The sequence below is a fragment of the Pteropus medius genome, unplaced genomic scaffold (assembly GCF_902729225.1).
Source record: "Pteropus medius unplaced genomic scaffold, Ma_sr-lr_union100, whole genome shotgun sequence".
NCBI lineage: Eukaryota > Metazoa > Chordata > Mammalia > Chiroptera > Pteropodidae > Pteropus > Pteropus medius.
The window spans coordinates 42,923,997-42,949,288 of record NW_024344378.1 but is presented as its reverse complement, the minus strand read 5'-3'; the positions used below and the strand labels follow the sequence as shown (position 1 = coordinate 42,949,288).

At 33.1% G+C, this 25,292-nt stretch overlaps 1 protein-coding gene across 2 annotated transcripts in view; it reads right to left on the bottom strand.

Moving 5' to 3' along the window:
- MYPN (myopalladin) overlaps positions 1-24,072 on the bottom strand; it is a 76,059-nt gene extending 51,987 nt beyond the window's left edge. The window contains exons 1-3 of one of the 2 annotated variants that reach the window (XM_039871944.1): positions 23,895-24,072; positions 20,571-20,689; positions 9,894-10,796 (exon numbers count right to left, since the gene is read on the bottom strand). In XM_039871944.1, the coding sequence (XP_039727878.1) occupies positions 9,894-10,795 (902 nt within the window). In that variant the 5' untranslated portion in view covers position 10,796; positions 20,571-20,689; positions 23,895-24,072. Of the gene's footprint in view, positions 1-9,893; positions 10,797-20,570; positions 21,060-23,894 lie in introns of those variants that run through there. The other variant, XM_039871943.1, reaches the window with a different exon arrangement.
- Positions 24,073-25,292: the final 1,220 nt, after the last annotated feature.

Below are 25,292 nucleotides of genomic sequence, written 5' to 3'. Positions count from 1 at the left end.
CTGCCGTTAGGTTACCTTTTTATCTAGAATATGGCTTAGATAAATATTATGACTCATTGTTTTAGCACATTAACAACTTCGAAATGTAATTTGAATGTGTTATTCTGACTCACCAGTAATGATGTTCATTAAAAGAATGATTACTCAGAGCCTTTCTTTAGCCCTGCTCCAGTCCTTGCAGCGTCCTTGTCCCACCTCTTATTGTTCCCTCTCTTAATACCATGTTCATTTCCTTTACAGAACCTATTTATCACTTCTAACTATATATTTATTTGTAGGTTTATTTGTTTACTATCTCTTTCACTCACTGGACAATAAACACCACAGGGCAGAGATTATCATGTTTGTTTTGTTTACCACTTGTTTATCTGGCTCCTAGCCAGATATGATACATCATAGCTGCTCTAAAAAAATGTTTGTTGCATAAATGTTAAATGAGTGAATTTAAATCAGGATTATAATAGCCTCAAGTCTATTTCATTTTCATTTTTCAAGAAGGCTTGGGGTCTAGAAAAGATCTTTCCTTGATTGTCTACAATCATCTTCGTCTAACAATGCCTGATCTCTTAAGTGAAGAGTAAGGCCTGAAAGAGCTAATATTTAATTACTGACATCTTCAGCTCTTTCCATCAGAGTGACTATATACAAAGGGCAACTGGAGTATATCGGACAATAAGATAATAGTTGACATTTTCTAACAGAACTCAAAGATATTGGATTTCGTGACACTGTTTGGTGTTTGACTGTTACTCAATTAACAAATACATTTTCATATCTAATTGGTTATATTCCACTCATGGGAGTGTGGGGGTACAAGTAGGAAGGATTTGTTTATATTTTAAATTATATTAAAAGTTAGTTCTTCCAGGAGGTAGCTTCTTGATAACTTAAGAAAAACATAAGCAGTTGGCTAATATAAAATCACCAAGACTACTCCTGACCACATAGCCAATTTTAGACACAACAAAAAGATGAATAAATGTGAACATGAGAATAATTCTTAAAATAATTATTTAAAGGAATGAATACTTTGGGCAGGGCTGACTAGAAACTTATTTTTTCCTTCTAGAATTCTTACTTTTTCTTTTTCTCATAGTACTTATAACTAAATTATTACATAATTTACTTCTTTATTAAATTTACTGTTTATTGTCTATTTCCTTCTCATCTAGAACAAAATATGGCAGGAAATTTTGCTTTATTTACTGATGAATCCCAAGTGCCTGGAATAGTTCCTGATGCACAGTGAGTGCTGAATAAATTATTGTTGAATGAATGAATGAGCAAATGAACGTACTAAATGTTCTAGTTTTGTTGTTGATGCAATCTACTTGAATCTTTACAGTGTTATATATTTTAAAATATATTTCTCCCTTTCTTCTGTTTGCTACATTAATCTTTCAGAATAAATTATTCCATTTATTTAATCCGGAGTCTCTTTCATGGTGTTGACTTTATCTCAAGAATTCAAGTTTTGCTTAATATTATAAAATGAATATTATTTGTACCACATTAACAGAGTAAAGGGAGAAAAATTATGTAATAATTGTAGATGCAGAAAATATGTTTGACAAAATTTAATGTTCATTCATGATTTTTAAAAAAATCTTAACCTTCCTAAACAGAAGGTACTTACAACAAAATCCTACATGTTGGCAATTAATGGAAGTCATTCCCTTTAAGATCATAAACAAGACCATAGTATCCAGTATCACCATTTCTATTCAACATGTACCAGGGGGCTTAGCCAGCTCAAGGCAAGAAAATGAAATATAATATATAGGATTAGAAAGGAAGAACCCCCCCAAAATTTATAGATAAATCTTCATGAATGTATCAAAGTTGTTTGTTAGAAAAGCAATATACAAAGTTAATTGCATTTCTATACGTAACCGATATAGACTATAATTTTTCAAAAAACTGTTTATAATAGCATAAAAATGAGGTGCCTATGAATAAATCTAATTAAAGATTTATAAGATTTAAAGAAAAAATTAGAAATCTTTATTGAAAGACATTAAAGAACAGCTAAATAGATGGAGAAATACATCTGACTATAAGGCCTCAATATTTTAAAGATGTCAAATTCTCCCTGAATCAATCTACCAGTTCAATGCAATTCTGAAAATCTGAAAAGATTTTTAAAAGATTTTTGGAATTTGACAAGATGATTCTAAAATTTACATTGCAGAGCAAAATGTCAAGAAGAGTCTTAAATCCTTGAAATGAAAAAAGCGGAAATCAAGAACTATGAAAATCTATCGTAATGTGATAAATAAGCCAAGGAAAAGAACAGAGAGCCTAGAACTAGACTCACATATTTGTGGAATATTGATTTAGGATGAAGTTGGCATTATAGATCAGTGAGGAAAAGATGTACTTTTTAATACACTAGAACAACTGGTTATCCAACCTAAAAAGGGGTCCCTGCCCTACACCACACATGAAAATCAACTTTAGATGTACGAAAAGCTTAAATGTGAAAGGAAAAATTATAAAACTTTTAGAAGACAATATACAAAAATATCTTTATGACTTTGAAATTAAGAAAAAATTTTTAAGCTAGACATGAACTATAAAAACCAAAAGTATAAAAGAAAAATTAATTAATTTGATACTGAAATTAAGAGTAGCTAATTATCAAAAGATACCTTAGAGAATATAAAAAGATAAATCAAATTGGGAGAGGATATTTTTCACCACACATGTTACATGATTAGAATCCTAATCATATTTTTTAAAGTCTTACAAATCACTAAGAAAAGAAGAAAAAACTGATAGAAAAATGAGTGAAAGATATAAACAGATCTTTCATAGAAAATGAACACTGAATGGCCAATAAACATATTTTTTAAAATTCTCAACTTGTTAGTAACTATAGGAACGAAAATTAAAATTATAACAATACTTCATACCCATCAGACTGGCAAAATTTTAAAAATCTTATAATATTTATATTGGCAATGATGTAGAACAACCAGAACTCTTATATAATGTTGGTGGGAATGTAAATTGAAACAATTCCTTTGGAAAATAATTTGTTATTATTATAAAGTTGAGATTGTACATACTCTGCTAGCAATTTCATGCCTAGACTCATGCACCAGGAGAATATATTAAAATGTTTATAATAACATTGTTTATATTAGGAAAAAACTGGAAACAACCCAAGTGTACATCAATAACACAGTCCTCTAGCTTTACAGTTAACTACTATATAGTAATGAAAACTAGTGAATTAGAGCTATATGCAACGACATAGATATGTACTTTTTTAGGAAAAAAATTCAAGTAGCAGAATATATACATTATGATTTCACATACATGAAAATTTTAAAACGTAAAACTTACTAACATTTTTATTAAAAAAATTTTATTATGGAAATTTTCAAACATACACGAAGTAGAGAGATTGCTGTAATGAACCCCATGCACACATCACTTAGCGTCAACAAATTATTAATAAATGGCAAATGTGTTTCTTTTATATTCTCCACTTCTCCCAACCTTGGGTTATTTTTATGTAAATCAAGGATTTTTTTCATTTTTACCTGTAAGAATTTCTATACCAATATTGCTTAAGGACATAAATTAGCCTGCTTTTTCATTTCAAAACAAATCCCACCTCAAAGAACCACCTGCTACTGTAGGTTGACTCCAACAGAAAGAGTCTGTGAGAGCTGTTCAGTCTTGTGAGAGACTAAGGAGCAGGTGCTAAAATGTTTACAGGAGATTGCAATATCTGGCTCAAGAAACGGAGCAGAGAGGTGTCCCTCTAGATTAGAAGGTCTCTGAAAAATTGCAAAAATGCTCTGCACAGAAACAGCAGGTTGTTAAAATATAGATGTATAGGCTTCACCCCTAGAGATCCTGAATCAGTAGGTCCAAGGTGAAACCCATGAATTTACATTTCAAGGTCCCAGGTAATGCTGACCTACTTTTAGTAGCTTGTTCTCAGAGTCTCTCAAAATCTAGGCTCTGATTCCCTCTTTGGACTTATCTCTAACCATTTCCTCCTCATTCTTTAAGTTCTAGTGATACCACTTTCTTCAATTCCTTTAAGTCAACAGTTGTCTTGTTGCCTCAAGGGCTTCAGATTTGCTATTCCCTCACTCTGCAACAATTTCCCCATACTCCACTTTTCTGGGCTAACTCTTAGTCATTTTTATGTCTCAGCTTAAATGTCACTTTTCAGGAAAATCTTTCCTAATCTCACGAGGTTTGATTTTTTTGCTCTATGCATCCTTGTTTATAATATTTATTATAATTATAATTATAGAATTATTTGTGGAAATTTTATTTATTGTCTGTGTTATTTACTAGACTTTAAGCTCCATGAAGGCAAGGAATTTTTCTTGTTTGCTGCTTTAATCTTAGTGCCTATGACAGTACATGACACATAATTGGCACTTTATATTTGCTGGATAAATCAATGAATGAATGTATCTAGATCCCAAAAAGAAGAAGAAAAAGCTCCTATATAATGTAATATTTTAAAATATTTACATAATTTTACATTATAATCATATATATAGTTACTTATAATATTTTAAAGAATTTCTCTACATCATTTAACATATATATATATATATTTTTTATAACTAATTTATTTCCTCGGCACAATACTTGAAGGCATAGGTCTAGAAGTAGCAATAGCAAAATTTAACAGCCAAAGCAGGCATTGACATTTATAAAAGGTAAATTTGTGCTGCTTCAGAAGGTTTTCATAAGCAAACAAACTTAGTGTGACCCAGCTGTACATTCCTAGGAAAAGAATTTGGAGTCAGGATACAAAAAGGGATCATGGCCATTTGCTGTGAATTCTTGCAGACGCTTTCATCTGTGGGTAACACATGAATGTATTTCATTTTCTAAGACAACTCCTCCAAAGAAATTACATTCAAGATCAACAAGCTTTCAAAAATGTTAGTGTTATAGGAGCCCACCCCTACAAAACAAAAGAATTTCCACCCAATTAATTTGGAAATCAACAAAGATACGCAAAAGTGATTTTTCAAATTGATCAACTAGGCTTACAAGAACATAGGTAAAATACTGATTATACACAGGGGCGGTAGATAGAAAGTTAGACCTCAGCTGCCAGGAAGACTTGTTATGTTTTCTTGCAAAAATAGCAAAAATTCTTCTTGTATTGATTGTGGTATACCCACTTGGCAACCCAAAATGTCTCACTGTTATTTTAATGAGTTATTTTAATGAGTTTTTAAAGAAATCCTCTGGACTAAAATCTGCTCCTGGGTTCTATAGAGATGTCTTAGGAGTTTCCATGGTGAGGAGGTAGGTAGGGCTGCAGGCTCTCCCCACCCAACCCTCCTCTCTCCTAAAAGCACTAATTTTATCTTTAAGAAAATTTTATCTTTAAGAAAAGTGCGTGCGCGCGCTTGTGTATGTGTGTGTGTGTGAAGTATGTATTCAGTAACACTTAACAGATTTACCGTGAGGAGAAACATGGGTGGAGGCGTTACTGCTAAAGAAGGTGGAAAAACACTACTCCAGTCTAGCACTACTAGAAGTTAATTCCAAGTATTACCTGTATTTTTAGTCCTTTTGTAATTACAGAGATATTGTGTCAAACTTTTTTCAGCATCCAGGTCATTTCTTGGACCGTCCCCAGTTCCACTGCCTTCTTGTTTGACCTTCAGTCCTGCATTTCTGACAGCCTGTTGGATATGTTCCCTTTATCCCCTCACACTCAAGTCATGAACCTCCTCCATAAATCAGCCACCTCTTTCATTTTCTCAGTCTTTGCCAGTGACCCCGTCATTCTCTCAGGTGCCCAGCTTCAAACTTGTGGAGTAATTTTTTTACTCATTCTTCCTAGCTAGTTAGTCACCAAGTTCAGCTTTCTCCAAAATATTGCTCACTCATCTTTTCTCTGCTTTCCCACTGCCCCTACCCCAGCTTAATCAGAGCATTCAATGCCTGGGATAACTTCCAGAGCTTCCTAAGTGACTCACAGTTCTATTCATTTCCAGCCTAACTCATTCTTCCAGATTAATTCTACTTAAACACTCCCTTTCATATTGTTACTTCCTTATGCACAACCTTAAATGGTTTCCAGTGGTTTTGAAACCAAGTCTATTCTGCTTGACTTTCAAGCTCAAAATCATCTGGCTCCACACTTCTTTCCAGTTAGATCAGTCTCCTCCCTGTCACATAAAAATATTATTACAATTCCAGCCTCTGTACCTTCATATGAACATGTTGAGTTGACCTGGTTTAAAACAACCCATCCCTCTGCCTACTTCTTCAATTTTTTCCCTCATCTTTCCTTACCTGTTATCCCATGTTCTTCACATAGCCAAGTGTTTGCAGTTTCCTGAAAATACTTATCTCTGTGCCTTTGCACTTGCTTCTTGCATCCTCAGTCTACTCAAACTAAAGAGGCATCTTTTGTGTTAACTCTTATTTTATTCTGTACTCCAGGCAAAGGAATCACATCTTTCTTTGAGTTGCCATTGCACCCTATACATACTTCTATTATAGCCCTTATTAAATAATATTGCAATATTTTAATGACATGTTTGTATGATGGTTCTATTAGATTGTGAGCTACCTTCCCAGAATAGTTTTAGACTTGGTTTAAAACAAGGTCCCTGACCTCAAATAACTAACAATTGGTTTGTACTCCTGGTGAGTCACTTTGGTAACTCAGCAGGTATTTGTTGAATGAATAAATGAATGAATGAGTGATTAAATTTCTACCTCTATCATTCAAAGCTCAACTAAAACCCCTTATGTCTCTGAAGACTTTTTTGACCTTTCTAGTCCTCCATCCAGTCTCTGAAGCCAGATAATTCTTATGGTTGGTATAATAAAAATTACGATAATTTCTTTAACTGGATGGCAAGCTCCTTGAGGGCAGGGCAAATATTTATATTGTCTCTGTCACCGCATTGATCATAGTGCTGAGCACATAGTAAAAGCTAAGTAAATATTTGCTAGTTTATTAAAGTTATGTAAATTCTATGCTTTGAAAAATAATGACAGCTAGTAGTCTATCTGGAAAATTTTAAATGTTTTCTTACTATAATTGCAGTCATGAAATTAAGTACTAATTCATTCAGAAAATATTTAGTGAATACCTACTAATTTCCTGGCACCAAATCACTAAAGAAATTCTTCTCAGATAAAATTAGTGTTGCTTCATGGAAATTGTGTACTTTTTTTTTCACTTTTAAATGTGAAAATTTATAATTGGTTAACTAAGTAGTTTTTGAGTGACCACTATATTACTTTGTTTTGTGGGGAATGGGACCTTATCATTCTTCCTGGTTGATTTTTCTCATGGGAGCACTGAATTGTTTTTTTATATCTGAGATTGTTGTGGTCAAGAAAGGGGGAGATCAATGCTGAATGACCTGCTAATTTATGTTGTTAGTCCAGTCTATGTCTGGAAATTAGTGGGTTGCATAAGACTAATCTAAGTCAGCTTTGTGTGTGTACTATAACTTGAGTGCTCACCAGCTTACTTAGATTCACCAAATGCCACTGAGTGATATCCATCATGGTGCTGTAATGACATCTTGCCAGTATTACTGACCAGAGTCCCAGGGAGTGTCAACAGGCATGCTTAGAGTAGAAGAGTAGACACTGCCCTGTGTTATTCAGTTATAACCCTTTGCTATATCTTAAGTCAACTGTCTTAAATCCTAATTTAAATCTAAGTTGAGTTTCTCGTTTTCCTGTTTCTTTATGCATTAGTTTACTCAGCATTTCTCAATAAAAACTATAGGTCAGAAGCTGTGTTTGGTGCTCAAGATATAAACGTAAAAAAACAACAGAACACCTGTCCTCAAGGAGGTCATTTAGGTAACCAAATAGTATGTATATGCTATTGTAGAAATAATACTTAATATTGCCTTATATTGGCTCTGAAAAGCAAAATTCAATATATGAATATGTCTTTGGACTAGAATCCCTTGAATCAATATGTATATATTAATGAAAATATTAATACTAATACTATTACTATCCTAAGTATCAATATTCTGTAAGAAAAAGATGAGGCCCTGCTTCCATACCTAGAATAAGTGTTTAATAGTAATGAAGTCATATTCTAGTAGTAATTAGGTAATTAGGAAGGTAAAGTAACTCTTACAAGACTCTAAATACCAGCAGTGCTCTACTAAAGTAATATACTCAAAATATGTTATTCACATATTTATTACATTATAGTATTAGAAGTAGCAAATGTCACCCTCGGGCTATAGCTGGATCCATGTTTCATGGAATCTAAAGCTCTTAAACGTTGAAGGACCACACAAAAAAATAAAATTAGAACACAAAATTAGATATAGCTTATGAAATGAGGAGCCCTGAAGCTTAAGCTTCATTTGTTTCACAGAAAAGCTGATTGGTAGGCACATAAAAAATGAATATTCTCTATACTCATCCATCATATTAGAGAAAGACTTGGATATTAGAGAGAATAGTATTCATTAAGCTGATATCAAAAATTTATATAGTAAAGTTTATATAGTAAATAAAATACCTGTAAAATAAATCTCTAAGTTGACCTTAGCCATGACCTTATTATATCTTTATTCTATCAGCGTTTACTCTATTATTTGGCTTTCTTTAAAACTGAAAAAAATGTCACAGGTATTCATTGAGTAGAGATCATAAATATCTTTTTTTAAGCTTCAGCCTGTAGACCTGTGATATCTGATACATATTGGGCACTTGAAATGTCGCTAGTACAACTTAGGAACTGAATTTTAAATTATTTTAATTCTAATTAATTTAAATTAAAAAAACTGATATTCAATTCAGATATTACAAAAATTTTAAGTATGTTCAGAACAACAATCTACTTTTCAACTATAAATTTTATGAAATCTAAATGCAGATTAAGTATTTCCTAGGAAAATTTAGCAGCCAAATTGAGATGGAAGTGTAGAATTCACACTAGATTTTGAAGCCCCAGTATGACAAAAAGATAGTAAGATAGCATATTAATACTGCTTATTAATTAAATGTTGAAATGGTAATGTTTTTAAAATATTAGTTAAATAACACATTTTAAAAATTAATTTTACTCGGTTCTTTTTACTTTTTAAAAATATGGCTACTAGAAAATTTTAGATTGTGTATGTGGCTAATATATTTTTGTTGGGCACTGCTGTTTTATTTTTATTTATTTATTTTTTAATTGAAGAAATGATTTAAATTTTTAAAATTTCTTTATTTTGTTTATTATTATTATTTATGCCTACAGCACCTGGTCTTCCTAGGTGGTCTTTCATCCAAGCACTAATGAGGCCCAACCCTGCTTAGCTTCCAAGATCAGACATCAGGCATGTTCAGGGTGGCATGGCTGTAGACCACGGACTGTGGTTCCACTCTGGCATGAACCCAGGACCTTCTGGGACGTGAACCTAGGATCTTCTGCGTGTAAAGCAGATGTGCTAACGCTACACTATAGAACCATGTCTTAATTAATTTTTTTAATTGAGGAAATGCTTTAAATTTTTTTCTTTTTTCCCCCTCCATCTACCTCTCCCCTCCCCGCTCCCTTACCCTCTGATAACCACTAGTCCATTGTTCCAGTGCTAATTGATTGATTGATTGATTGATTTAGTTGACCTCACAGATTGCAAGGACCTTGTCAGCTTACAATCCTTTATTTTTTAAATTTTTTATGTCTACAGCATCTGATCTTCCTAAGTGGTCTCCCATCCAAGTACTAACCAGGCTTAGCTTTCAAGATCAGACGGAATCCAGCTTGATCCAGCATGGCCGTAGACCCAGTGCTGTTTTAGACTGTAACCTTTTTTCAATTTTCGAAATCACTTACTTAAAAGATAAACTTAGGAGAATTATGGTAGATGGAAAGCAATTACTAAACTTTATTAATGGCACATCTTTACCTTACTTGAGGAGGCGGAATTCCTACCACTATGCAATCCAACTGTACTCTGGTTCCTTCTGGAACTTCTCTGCTCCGTAATTTTTGAGTGAACCGGGGAGGTTGTCCCAGAGGTTCTTCATAGTACAAAGATGAAGGTGAAGACCCCGGGGTGGTATCTCCACCAGCTGTCTCATTGGCAGCCTGCTCAGCTTCACGCCGCTTAGCTTCCTGCTGTTCAAGGGCATGATTCACTTCATTATCCCTAGTATCTGCAGGGATAGGGATGGGAACAGAAGATCTTTCTCTTCTTTCTGATAGAGCTGAGAAACTGGAGCTATTTTCCTGCGTAACTTTGTTTTGAGATTCCAGTTTACTCTTGTGGTTTTTGCAGGCACGAGGTCTAATCCTTTTGGAGCTATGGGCTTTGAAAAGGGAGGACAGCTCTTCAATGAAATCGGCAGCCTTATTTAAAAATACTTTTTTGGACTGGGCTTCAGAACTATACTGTGGCCTTTTGGCTTCCTGGGGGCTCTCTTTAGAGCTTGTAGAACTTTGGGAGTTATCCTGGCAGAAGTTAGGGTCAAAACTTGATTTAGGTGAATGTTTCATCTGATCAGAAGAAAGACGTTTTCTAGCTTGAGCTTCATCTGCTTTCTCCAAAGGATCATGATTGATGGCCAATCTTGCCAGGTTGACACTTTCATCTAATTCTTCTTGGCTCAGAAAGGCTGAAAGATCTGGAAGTTCATCTTGGCCTCCTCCTCCTTCAGCAGCTCCAGAAGAACTACCAAAATGGAAAGGGCTGGAAGAAGGCTCTGCTCGACTCCTTTCATTGTTTCCCCGATGTCTAGTTTCTGCTAAATAGCTCTCTCTTAGAAGCTGAGAAATGGAAGTAGAAGCTTCTATGCTGTCGTCTTGCATGCTGTCACAAAATAATAATAATAACAAGAAGTTTGGATCATTTCTAGAAAATAACAAGTCTATGTTTATTATAGCATGATGGATTTTTAAGAACTTAAAGCTGGAAATAAAAAAATTGCCTAATTTTGATACTTTTACAAAATTTATTATAAAGAGTATTCTCAAATTGTAAAATGAAAAGGAACTGAATGAGATTTTATTGAAATTGAAAATAAAAACATGGATGTTACCACTTTATTAAACTCTTTAAATACAAGTTCAATTGTGAAAGCTATGCTATAACTATAGTAAAATTAAATACAATTTCTAAACATAATTTTAATAATATCTGTATAGGGCTTTTAGTTATAAAGTGCTTTCACACACAAACAGATTTGTTTTCCCTCCTTTCCCATTTATTTTGAATGTAATAAAGTAATAGAAATTAAAAGATATTGACAACATAATCTCATCTAGTTAGTGAGAATATGAACTTCATCTAGCTCATGAAAATAAATAATGCTTTTTGTTTGTTTGTTTCTTTGTTTTTGATGAGTCAAGTTGTTTAAATTCAATGTTGTTTATAGGCTCAATCTGCTCTTGAAATTGTAATGATTTAGCTTTTTCAAATAAGTTATAGTTAATTTAATCCCTACAAAGATATGAGTTAGAGCCTAAGTTTTAAACTAACATTGGTGAAGAGGGAATATGGGAGACAGGGAAATGGGGTGCAAGACAGGACACTTTCACTGCATACCTTTTCCTGACTTTTGAATTTTAATTATATGAATACATTACCAATTCAATAAATAAATACATTTTAAAGTCTTAATAAAATGGTACAACAACTTTAGTTCAAAGTCCCCTGGAGTAGAGATTTTGGTAATGCAAACCAATTTTATATTATTAATGTTTTATCCATTTATTCACTTACACACTTACTAGAGGGATGGTAAACTTGTGACCAATAGGCTATTACTCCTCTCTCTCATTGAAGATGCAGCTAACTGATTACAGTACTCTTCCCATTGACCTTGACTTTCTTAACACTCCACTCCTTCTGCCACTACCAATCAATCAGAGATGGTAATGGAGATGAAGACTACCATTCTTGGCTACTATCTGCTGAGAAGATGGAGAGGAAAGTAATCTCTTAAATATTTTCTGCCTTTAAGATTCCATGACAAAATTTCAGTTGATCCTTTCCCTTATATAATAGCCTCACTTATATCACAAATAAGGTTTCCTAAGAACTGTGCTAGTTCTCAAACTTTTAGAGTGCTATTCAGAACTAACCTCTAAATTGGAAAAGTAGGCAGCAAACTTGAGAGGGCAATTAGAGATAGCTAAAAGGATCACCTACAACAAAATATTTTTCCACATGCTTACCACAGCCTGAGATTGCCACTACTAAATCCACTTGTTTAGGTGAAGTCTATTGCACCTTAAAAAAAAATTAATTGAAAAAGCTGAAGTGTTGGATGAATGTAAAGATTTATCTACGAAGATATTTATCACTTTACAGATTATAATATTAAAAAATTGAAATCATGTCCAATAAGAAACTGGTTAATTAAATTATGGTATACTCATTAAATAGATTATAAAGCTATTTAAAATTTTGTAGAACAGTGAATGATATACTAAATAGTATATGGAAGCATAATTGATATCCCAAAAGAAAATGTCTTATTTGTGCAGAAGAGCTATTAAAGATATATGAAATCAGGCACAAAACACTATTTGAAGGTTTAATTAATATTCTGATTGAAAATCCTTCTCATTTATGCATTAACTATTTCATTAGCTTAGTGTGAGTTTCTGTGTATATTTAAATGTAAGGGAGAAAATTAAGTGCTTTATAAGTCAAGATGGCCTCTCTATTATTTAGAAATTATTATATATTGTGTTTTAATGTAACTTTGTCTTTAACTTTTTATTTTAATATGCATTTTATCTTGAGGCAACATGGAATGAAGATTGGTCTTGGAATCAGATCTGTTTTCAAATTCTGGCTTTATCTCTTAGCATTTGTGTGACTTTGAGAAAATTACTCCACTTCTTTGAGTTTGGGATTCCTCATCTGTAAAATATGGACAATGTCTATTTCTCAGGGGAGTAAAGGTTAATAATATCCTGAAAGCAAAGCTTTTAAAACAAGGCCAGCCACTATAATGGGCCCTCAAATGATTTTAGTAAAAATCAATACTTAGATAACGGTGATGTTAATGTTGAAGAACTTTAAAAAGGTTTATATTTATGGTGGAGATAGGATAGAAAATACTCATATAAGTAATCATTACTCTCTGCAATATTTTAAAAAAAATTTTTTAAAGGACCAAAGCCAATTGGTGTGTAAATGCATGCTTGTTCTGATGCTTATAGTCATGAGAAATTACTATGATAAAAAAACTTTTAGGTATTCAAAGTAAAGGATGTCTTTAATATTTTAATGTAGTATTTATTACTTAACACTTTGGAGTTAGATCTAGTTCATATCCCAGTTCTGACACTTCATAGCTATATAAACTAAAGAAAGTTACTTAACTTCTATAAGCCTCAGTTTACTCTTCTGTAAAGCAGGTATAATAACAGTAGCCATCTCATAGGTTGAAGCGATGATTAAATGTGCTTGGCATTTGGTAAACATTCAATAAATGGTTGTTACTATTATTATTATTATTTAACAACTCTAGCCACATACCATGATAAGAAATAGAAGTAACACTAGTGCAGTGACTTGATCCAAAGACAAACTTTGAAGAGAAACTGAACTCTCAGTTTGTAGTTAATTCAGTATCATCTATTATTGAAATACATGAAACACATGAAATACAAACTGCTGCCTCAGATCTCTGTACATTTTCTCTTTGCTTGGGCTGCTCCCTGTCCCCACCTTCCTTTGCTACCTTACTGGGCTAAGACCCACGTGGTCTTCAGTTCTTAGGTGAGTCATTGCCCTGGGATTTCTTCTTTTCTCGAGGTTAGGTACCTCTCCAATGCGTTCCCAGAGCTCACTGTCCTTACCCAAACATGGCATTTATTCTTACTACAATATAATAAACTTGCCTGTTTACCTTTCTGTCTACTTCACTTTTTTTTATACACCATGATCTCTGTACACATGAAGCACATAGAAAGTGATTAATAGATATCTGCTGAATTCTTTTGTTCATTAGAATTTCCTGCTAAATTGATTGCTGTTTATCATTTTTTTAATTGCAAGGTAAAGTAAGATAATTAGAAATTGTATTTACAAAGAAAACTTATAGACAGAAAAAATATAAACATATTTATATATAAATATATAAATAACTTAAAGGTGATTTTCAATTGAAAATTTATTTATAGTGGATAAAATGACTGAAATTATGCTTTGTTTTCATACCACAAGTGTCAAAGGACATCTGATTATAATCAGAAACCTGGGTTTGTAACCCAGCTCCGATATTAAATACCTCTGCAATCTTTTGAGTAAGACCTTTAATGCATCTGAAGCTCAATTATCCTCATCTATCAAATGGAATAATAACAATTCCATCTCAGAGTGTTCTCAGATGCAAATGCATATATAAATTGTTAAACTGGTAAATATGACCTAGAATAGGAAATATGAAGATATATCTACTTTAAGCATTAATTTAAAAACTATCTGTTATAAAATTTGTGCTTTAAAAAAGTCCAAGTGCTATTATAAATACCCTAGCTTTCATTTATTCATCCAATAAATATTTATTGAGCATCTACTACATGCTGTTCTAGGCTCTGTGGATTCAGCAGTGAACAAGAGACAAAAGTTCCTGTCCTTGTGGAGCTGACATTCTAGTGGGAAAGACATAAATGTTAAGAAGAAAAATAAAGTAGAGCAAGGGACTAGAGAATGATGGGAGAGGAAGGAATGTGTGCTATTTTATCTTGGAAAGTCAGGTGAAGCTTCAGATGCAGTGGAGAAGTTAGTCATGTGACCACCTAGGAGGAAGAATGTGTCTGACTGAGGAGGTAGTAAGTGTCAAAGCCAGGGGAAGTGAATGTTTGCTGTGTTTGAGTCAAGCCCGGTGTGCCAGGAGGTGAGTGAAAAAGAGTAGAAGGAAAAATCACAAGGGTATAGGGCTAGATCATGTAAGACCCTGCAGACCATGGGAAGGACTTTAAGTTTTATTAAACGTGTGAATGGGCAACCATTTTAAAGTTTTAGAAACAGATGACATGGTTTTGAAAAAGTTTGATCACTGTTGCTATGCAAGGAATCAAGTTAAAGTGGACAAATGTGGAAACAAAAAGATCATGTAGGAAACTATTGAAAAATGCTATGCAAGAGACCAAATGGTGGCTTGGATCAATGAGTGGTTATCAGTGGAAAATGGTGAGAAATGGTCAGATTTGAGGTATTTTTTGAAAGTAAAGCCAGTATGATTTGCTGATGGATTGAAAGTGGGAGAGGAAAGAAAAAGCAGAGTCAAGAGAGACTCCAAAATTTATGGCTTGAGCAACTAGGTGAGTGGTGGAATGATTTATTGAGATGAGCCAGGAGCAGGTTTCAGGAAAAGAAATTGAGTTCTCTTAGAAATTTCATCTGAGGTGTTCAGAGTGACATTGGACTTTGTTTCCTCTTTCTGCTTCTTAAAAAATTGAAACCTAGATTTTATGCCACTTTCGAAATAAGAATGAGCAATTGCCCTTAAAAACAGATCATGGTTTTGGTGAAATAGTCCTAGGTTGGAAATGCAATAATTAATATGGCAAAAATAATCAAGACAGACTTTAGTAAATCATGTAAACTAATTTTGCCACATAGAAAGCTTATTGAATGCCCTTTATTTTGCTAAATATCTCTCTTTTTTCCCTTAGAATATTTCCTGAAAGGAGGATCTTCCCTAAAAACTTGCTAAAAAAATGTAAGAGTCTGTTTTATAAAAAACTTAGTTTTGATACCATTGGGTATACAGTCATATGCCACATAATAACATTTTGGTCAATGATGGACTGCATATCTGATGATGGTCCCACAAGATTACAATGGATCTGAAACATTCCTGTTGCTTAGTGATGGCATTGCTGTCATGGTGTCATAAAGTCCTGGTGCAAAGCATTATCTTTTTGTGCCTTCTCAGCCTATCGAAAGCAATGCTATAGGCTATAAATGCCTGGGGACTCGCCTGGGCCCCTGAGCTTCCCAATACTCATCCCCTTTCTAAATTAATGTGACAATTGGACTGACCCTTGTGGTCCATATTATGATATATGATGCCCTTAGCTAACCATTAGGAAACTTTGAAGAAAAAAAAAGTTTATTACTTATAGGCCCTGGAGCAAAGTATGCTGGGGGCACACAGTGTGGTCCCCAGGTAGAAAAAGAGCAAGTGGGGGCCTGAGGTTTGGCTTTTTACTGGAGTCAAGGGTCAGGGCTTAAGGCTTTGCAGGCTCACTCTTTATTGGTGAATTTAAAATATAAGAGCTATAATTTAAAGCACAGGAAGAAGAAAAAACAAGTAGCCCAATGGTCAGTCACTGAAATCAAACAAGATCTCTAAAACAAAGGCATCTCAGCGGCACAAGGTGACCTGGCTCTTTATCTAGTCTTGAGATTGGCCAGGTGTTTGTTCCAGACAGCCTTAGTTGAAGTAGATGCCTGGGCAATCAAAGCTTAAGTTAGCACTTGCATTACGAAAAGAAATGGGCTCACACTACAATTACTCATGTGTTTCTGGTGATACTGGTGTTAACAAACCTACTGTGCTGCCAGTCTTATAAAGTATAGCACAATCAAGTCTGTCCTACCCAGATTTGGAAAGTACACTCTATGACATTTGCACAATGAAGTTGCTTAACAACCCATTCTCAGAACGTATCCCCATTAAGCAGCACATGACCGTACATGCCAACTGCTCTTTTGTAGGCTCTAAGAAGACCTTATTGTTGGAAATATCATGTGACATAAACTCATCTTTTGGTAATAATATGAATATTTAAACTAGGGTATTGGCCAGAGAATTGGCAAAACCTAATATGAAGTAGCTTGGATTCACACACAAATACTGAAGTTTTCTGGCTATGTGGTATCCTTAGATATTTGAAAGAAAATCAGTCTAGTTAGGTCAACACAACAATACTTAATAATTTTTTAAGGAGATGGAATAAGAAAAGATAGTCATCTTTAAGTAACTCGCCTCTAAACTGACGGTGAACAGAACTACTCTGCTTACTTCATAGGCTTGTTTGTGAAAGCACTTTAAAAATGCAGAACATTATTCAAATTTAAGGTAATCCTTTTCTGTTGGTGTGTATTTATTACACTTAGAATATTTGTTGGGGGAAGAATAATTGACAAAGTTAGGCTTTGCTCTCTCTTTTTAATGCTGGTATTGACCTGTTTGTATTACATTCTATACCCCATGATGTCACACAAGAGAAGTATTTAAATCAGTTCTTTTGGAGAAACTTGCTGGGCCAAGAACCAATTCTCATTACATAGGGACTAGTTCCATTACATAGGGAGAGTTGGGTATAAATCACCTTTTTAAAATTTGGCTGCAGATGGGATACACTTTGGGGTAAATCCTTCTTTATTGTCTCAGTACCCTTCCCTTCACTATGACAGTGACCATCTCCATCTTAGTTTTATTTTTAGTCTAATTTTAGTGTAAGTGGCATTAGTAATTTAAGAAATTAGTATATATTGCATTATCCACGTAAGAACTTGAGATATATGGAGATATGTTAATAACAGTATAGATATATGTTCCATTTTTTAATTCCTCTTTCATTTTGAAAGAGGAAAAACAGCAGATAAAATAAAATGTCTCCATTAGAAGAGAATATTGAAATAAAAAGACAGAACAGAGGTGATAAATAGGAGAATTAGTGAGAATCCGTTTCATTAGGGACATTCCCTAAAGGTAGGAATTTAAAGAATGAGAAGATTTTTAGATAATATGTCAAAGGTGAGTAAACTATTCTTTTGTTATTGTTTTAATCAAATTAGTAAAGGAAGGAAGGTAGGAAAGAAAGTAAAGATTTAGTTTGAGTGGGAGGAAAAGAGATTGGCTACTATGAAACATAATTTGCATGTTTTCATATATAGAATATGAACATGTAAGAAAGCCCTAGTGCAACGGATGTTAAAGCCAGACCCCAAAATTAGTCTTTAATCTGAGAGATAGCAAAGAAATAAGCAAAAGTAAATTCCACGACCCATGGAAAGGCTAATGGAAGGTAAGCAAAAAGACTTCAGGAATCGAGGACCAAAAAAGTGTTTGGTGATGGTCACAAAAATGATAGGTATGGGAGGTTATATATCACTCTCAAATTTTCACCATTCATGATAAACTTAGCTGCTATATAGGAAATCCCAAATGAGAAACCTTGGTCAATCCCCATGAATTCAAAGATTCATTTTAAATAAGAAAAAAAAGATTGCCGTTTTTATCCTCAGTCCCTTAACATTTATGTCTTTTTTTTTTTTTTTTTTTGGTGATTAAGGATTTTAAAGACAGTAACTTCCCTAATTAAATTGACATAATATGTTTGCTAGAATGGGAGAGGAGCAAGTGTCCCTAATAGGCGCAGGATCTCAAGGTCTAGTTCTAGTTCAAACACTCGGTGGGAAGGCTCTGTGGGCCCCTCCCAAAGTGTGGAGTACATTGTGACTCCAAGTGGAGATCTATTAAGCATGCAGCCTATACAGAACTTGTAAAGATGACTCTGGTTGTATATGAACTCTAAGGATTCTTTAGTGACCACAGGTATAATAGCACTCATCGTCATGCCCACCAAAAAGATATCTACTGAAAGTACATTCTTAAATTTCTAAACAGACTATTCTGTCTTTACTTGCATTGTTCCCTTTAGGCAAATCTCAATGCTCCAGTAGTTTTAAAAACTCCGTTTCAACTATGAATCAGCACAGAAATTTAAGAAAATATCTTCTTGGTGCTTGATTCTTCTTTATCTCTTAGGAGAGGGAATTAATTAAGAAAACTTTTTCACTTTTTTTTGTCTTGTTATAGGCAGTAACACCATGAGACAAGCAATGCCTTTGTCATATCTCAATGTCAGCGAAGGAAACTAGTTATTTGGGGGTTAACAGTATCTTTCATCTTATATTTTTAGGTTAGTAAGCTGAGTTCATTACTCCTTTTACATATAGGAATTAACTGTTGAAAAAAATTTAAATTTAAAAATGGTCACCTTTTCTTATACTAATCTTACTTCATTAAAGACCTTTCATAATAAAACCTGACTTACCTGCTGTCCCATTTCTTCAAAAGTAAATTTGAAAAATTATCTCTATGAATTCCAAAACCCTGCTTTGATAAAAACTCATTCTGTTTCTTGTGTCCATGAATTAAAGTTCTGAGTCTATGCCTTTGTAAGCATATTGTAATGAAAACATGTTATCGGGTCTGTATTCTAAATTATAGATATATGGACCACTGGGGTTTTAACATAATATTATGAGTTCCAATGGCATTAGCCATATTATATAAGCAGGATTTGAGACAAACTTCCAGAATCTGGATAGTATCTGGTTGTTTGTTTCATAGTCCATTATTATAAGATTCTGTAATGTTTATAATTTTGTCTCTTGACAAAGTAAGTGTGGTGTCTATATATTTCAAATTTCTTGGAATGGTCTTGATTTTAAATATTTTGCCTGTTAAATCATGTGTCAGACAGCATATGTTAATTTGTGTTTTAAAATGTGTTTGTTATATCTATAAGTATAGACATTCTCAACTTCTTAGAAAAGGATTATGGACTTTATGTGAACTTAAAAGTTATTATTAAGGAGAGACTAAAAAATTATGATAATTTTTTAATTTAGAACTTATAGAATTCATTTCATCATTACCAATGTGAAAGTAATTGAATCATAATAATTTTTAGAGAAAGTAAGATAGCTGTTTTGTTTCTTTCAGACTGATGGATGCTAACATCTTTGACAAGATTGTGTAAAAATCTGTTGATAAGATAACAAAATTTAGCAGCATCATTACCATAATATTAAATTTTTGGGAATAGAAATATAGATTAACCCATGTTCTCTTTTTCTTTGCTTATATGGTTTTAAAATATAATTTAATATGTGCATTTAATTACTGCTGATAGTGCAATGTACCAGGCCAAATGTTTGCCAGTGACTGTTAAGTGTCTTTCTAATGTAGCTGAGAGGGAGGGAGGGAGAGAGAGAGAGAGAGAGAGAGAGAGACAGAGAAACAGAGAAACAGAGGGAAAGAGAAAGAGGGACAGAGAAAGAGAGAGAGAGAAAGGAGAAAGAAAGAGCTATGTCCTTTGAGCAAGACTTTCTGCAGCTGTTGTGTACATTAATCCAGGGAGCAGATCTCCCAATACTAAATATAGCAAGCATATCCTCTTACATGATAAAAAAATTTTAAATGAAAGTCTTTCACTGTGGAGTCATATTATTTTAGATTTGATTTCCTTTAAAAAGGAAATAGGCATTGTACACATAATCTCTACACAAACACCATTATTTTAATAAATGAATGTGTGGAAAAAGCCAATGATACATGCAGCTTGTCATGACTTCCTTTGTTGAGATATTTTCCTTAGGACCCAAGTAAGTCGTAATCTCTGTAAATTTCATCAACCCCCTCCAAAATCTTTACATGTAGAAAATTTTATTTTTCACATAATTTTGTTTTATTATACATAATTATAAAGTTATCCTAGGTTTCCCCCTACACAACAGTAATTAGGTCTCTGAAATATCCCTTTTCCCATTGTCAGTGTCCTGTTATCAAAACACACTTGAGAATTTAAATCTGAACATTACCTTTCTTTTTTAAGTTGACCCAGATGAGTATGTCCAACCCAGGCACTCCACTGTGATGATAATTATCCAAGGAGAACTTTTAGATGAAAACTCAGGAGAAAAAGAAAATTCTTCACGCCCTTGGAAATAGAAAGTAGCCGTCCATAGAGAGTGAGGAGTTAACCTTAGTTTCAGTGAAGATGGCTGTAAGAAGCTGGACAACCTGTCACCACCGGAGCCAGAGCATTTGTCAGCTCACAGGTCCCAAGTTATTTTGAGCTGTATAAACCATGTGCCTGTCAAACATTCCACCTGATTGGACAGGAGAAAATTGAGCAAAGGGATTCCATAGCAGTACAGCACCTATGGGTGGTGAGGGTCAACCAGTTTTTCTACCTATAGAATTTTCCTTCTAGTTAGAGACCCAAGTTGTTTATTAATTTATATTTGAAATTAATACTAAATTCATCAAACCACATTCCATCTGTCAAAGAAAATGCCACTATTTTTGAAATATAGCAAACTTCTTAAATTTTTAGAGCTTTATTTTAATTAATGAGAAATTTATTCTCCTTCAATCACCGATACATTTTAGAAAATTTGGCCGTAAAACAAATAAGCCAATATAAAGCTGAGAGTTTTTAAACTGTTCAAAGCCTAAGCAAAAGCAGAAAAGATAACTAATGTTAAAGATTGTTAATCAGAGATCACAGAAAAGATGGACAGGAAAAAACCATCAACCTGAAAATAAACCCAGCAAGTTAGTTTGAACAAAAGTATTCGGAAAAAACTAATCAGATACTATTTAAAAGTCAAAATTACTATATAACATAATACAGTACAACTCCTATTCATGTGTTAGTACCTGGAATAACTTTTTTTTGTATATTATTCTATGCCAGGTGTCTTCTTTCATAAGCACTATCAATCAATAAAAAAGAATCCTTAACAAAACCAACATCTGCTTAAAAATTGACTTTATTAAAGTACAGGTTCTTGGATATTTTTATTCATTTTCAGAATGTGAATTTGGAAAGAAAAAGTTAACCCATAGCTTAGTACAGTTTAAGAGAGCTGTAATATCATCAATCTTGGTAGAAGATTGGGTTTTGAAAATTCAGATAAATGCCATTGGTTATTTTTTAAAAGGATCATTCTTTGATTTGAATAGCATGAAATACATTGGTTTAAATCTAGTTTTCTTAATTAAATGACATAGCTGCTCGTAAGATCCTCTCCATTCATTCATTTGACAAATATTTACATAATGTCTACCATGTACCAGGTACTAGGTATAAAGCTGTGCACAAAATATACCAAAATTTCTGACCTCATGGAATTTACTAAGATTTTTTTTTTACCCTTTTTAATCATCTTGAGACTCCCTATAGGATATTGAAAGATAAAGTTTCTTTGTTTATTGTGATCACATCAGAGTTTTCATTACATCTTTTGTTATGGAGTTTTTTATTTACATGAGAAAAATGAAAAAAAATTGAGAAAAACTTCTAAATTAGCCAAGTCAAAAGAACTATTACAGAGGACTGAAAAGGGTACAAGAAGAACCGAATTATATGTATAGGTTATTTTCATTACCACAGTAATTCAGATCCTCAATGTACAAGTTCACTTGCTTACTTCTCTAATCTTGTGCTGATGTGAACATCAACAGTATTTAATTATGTTTCTGCATTTTCAGTTTATGTACATGTTTCAACAATTTTTTTATATTTAAAGAGAAAATCTTTCCCCACTATCCTGCTCACATCTTGGGGTATAATCAATATAAGTGCTGCTAGTTCTTCGGTAGAGACATGGGAAGTGGAACTTTGGTTTCAGATAGCTAATAGATGTGCTACAGTTTGATTTTCCAAAGGAAAATGCTTACACACATTGCACGTGAACACATCTCTAGTTCCCTGTAAACTGTGCCATGATAAGCCTGGTATTTCACTTTTCACCCAGGTATAGAATAATACTAAGGTGGGAGGAGACCCCTACTGAAAGATAAAATAGAGTTGGTTGGGCAGTGGAATTAGGAATCAATAGAAAAATTTAAATTAGATTTAAAATGCATAAAAGAGTTATAGAAACGAGCCAAAGAATTTCTGAATAGTAGTAATCTTTCTCTTCTCATATTTATTGTAACATTTCATATACAGATACTATACAAAAATTTTTGATCTCTTTGAAAAAAGGCTGGATATGAATATTTTAAATAAATAATATTCAGCAACAGTGAACACATTGCTTACCATACATCAGAATTATATTCTAGGTTTTAGATATTTAAAATTAGTTTCTGCCCCTACCCTGTGTATCATCAGTACTAATTATATAAACATTAATTATCACAAACCTACTAGTTCAAATTTTACCAGGGTTCATTGGTATGAAGAATAATTTTTAAAGCTTTAAAAAAAATCCAGCATAGTTAAAAAATTTCATAAGTGACAAACAAACACAAAATTACATGTCTTATGCCTGTTCCATAAAGTCAAGTGACCCATCCAACACATGTGTTTATTGTAGTTTGAACATGATCCTGTGCTTGCCTTCAGCTGTTTTTTTTTAATTCAATCACTCAGCTACAGAAACAATTTACTCACATTGGGATGATCCACAAGAATGTCAAGGAATCTGGAAGATCTGTGATAGAGGAAGTCTTCACTTGGAGAATAAGCATGTGAGAATTTTTGTGCTAGTGGATTTATATAACATTTTTGTATTTGCTATTTTCCATATTGCTATAGATTCTAATTCTTTAAAAAAAAAATCACTCACATATACCAAAGATTCAATATGTTTTGCTTGAAGTTTCTAAATTTATATTGAGGTACCCCTCTCCAGGATCAAATGAAAAAGAAAAAAACCCTCCATGTCTTATTTTTAAATAACTTCGCGTGGTAAACGCACAATGCAATATATGTATGACATATTATTGACTTGTACACTTGAAACCTATATGATTTTATTAACCAATGTTTTTATATATTATTAAACTCCAATAAGTTTAATAATATATAAAAAAAGAACAGAGGCATGTATGTGTTTTCCAATACTCACACCAGAGACAAGTTCATTACCATCCAAAACAATATATGTGTGGTGGATCATAGAGGGTCTTATACAAATCCCACGATACAATGTAATTGTATAGAATTCTATAGGAATAGAATTCTGTCATCTAAATGATATTGAAACGCTTGCCGAAAACTAAAGCTAAAAATATATTTTAAAAGATGAGTTCAAAATTGATTTAGTTTAAAAAACAAAAACATTTAAAAAACTATAAACAGAATATTTATTTTCAAACATTATACTAAAAAATAAATTTGTGGTTACCTGTTTTGAGAAGAAGCACCATTCCTTTATCAATCAACCAGGATCATCCAAAGCCCAAATCTCACTGCCTAACTTGTGTCAGCCACAAAAGTAGCATGAAGGAAATGTGATACTGCCCCACCAGAGCAATGAAGGGTATTTACAGGGTTCCGTGGCAGATCCAGGGACAGCCATTTAGAACAGATTGCTCTTTCAGATCAACTTTAATAACTCAGTCTGCACGATGTTTTTAGCCTGGAGGGATGGTGGGGGTGGATAATGACTAAGATGACTAAAGAAACAGACTTTCTTGATATTTCTTTAGACTAGATGAAAAGAATAACGATGAAATTTTAAGAAATAAAGCATAAGGAATGCACATAATATCCATACACAAGATGCATATGACATGTGTAAATATCTTTATTTGCTAAAAAACTGAAAAGATAGTAAATATATATTAAAGTAAATATGGGATAACAATCAATTATTATAATGCAAATGTTTGCTCTCCCAATTTTAGAGTAATGAGATGAAAGCTTTACTATGTGATTTCTGTGAAAACACAATAAGGTTTCCTTTACTCGTGTTTTGGTTATGTAACACACATTAAAGTTTACATTTTATAGAAAGTATTATTTCCAAGAAGAAAATATGTTCCCAGAATTTTTTTAAAGCGCATCCTGCGATTATCATTGTTACTGAAGAAATTTAAAAACAATTAGTATTAAGTATATACTCCTGAAGGTGTACAGATGATTCCCACTTCTTACCACATTAATAAATGATTATATTAACACGCTTATAAATATATCATCTCAATAAAAATAAGGTAAAATTCCTTAGCTATGTGCTAGGCATTATGCTTAAATATTTATGGACATTGTGCTTTATTTTATGTAGTTCTTCAACAATATGTGAGGTAAATAATGCTATACTTTTCCTTTTACAGTTGAGACTAGGGGCTTAGAAAGAGGTTAAAAATTTGCCCAAGGTCACACAATGACTAAGTGACTGAGCCCGGATTAAATCTAAGGCTAACTTTAAATTTATGCTTATAACTACTGCAAATATTTAAATGTTCACATTTCTAAAGTATTTTTTTTTAAAGGAAGGATGAAAATGAACATAAAACATACTCTCTCTTTTCGTATTTTAAAGGAACACAATGTAGAATTTTAAGTTTATGATTTTTCTGACCGAAACAAACTTTGAAATTCTTTTGTATGGCTAAATAAACAAACAAAAAAAGAAATAATATAGAAGGAAAAAAACCAAATGCTTTCAGATCTGCAAATTTTAGCTGAGAACATGAATTGATACGCAGACCAAAGCAGTAGGCATTAATGCTTAAAGGTAGGACATTATAAGGAAGTCTGGATGCTTTGACAGATCTACTCTTTTTGTTTCTACTTATGA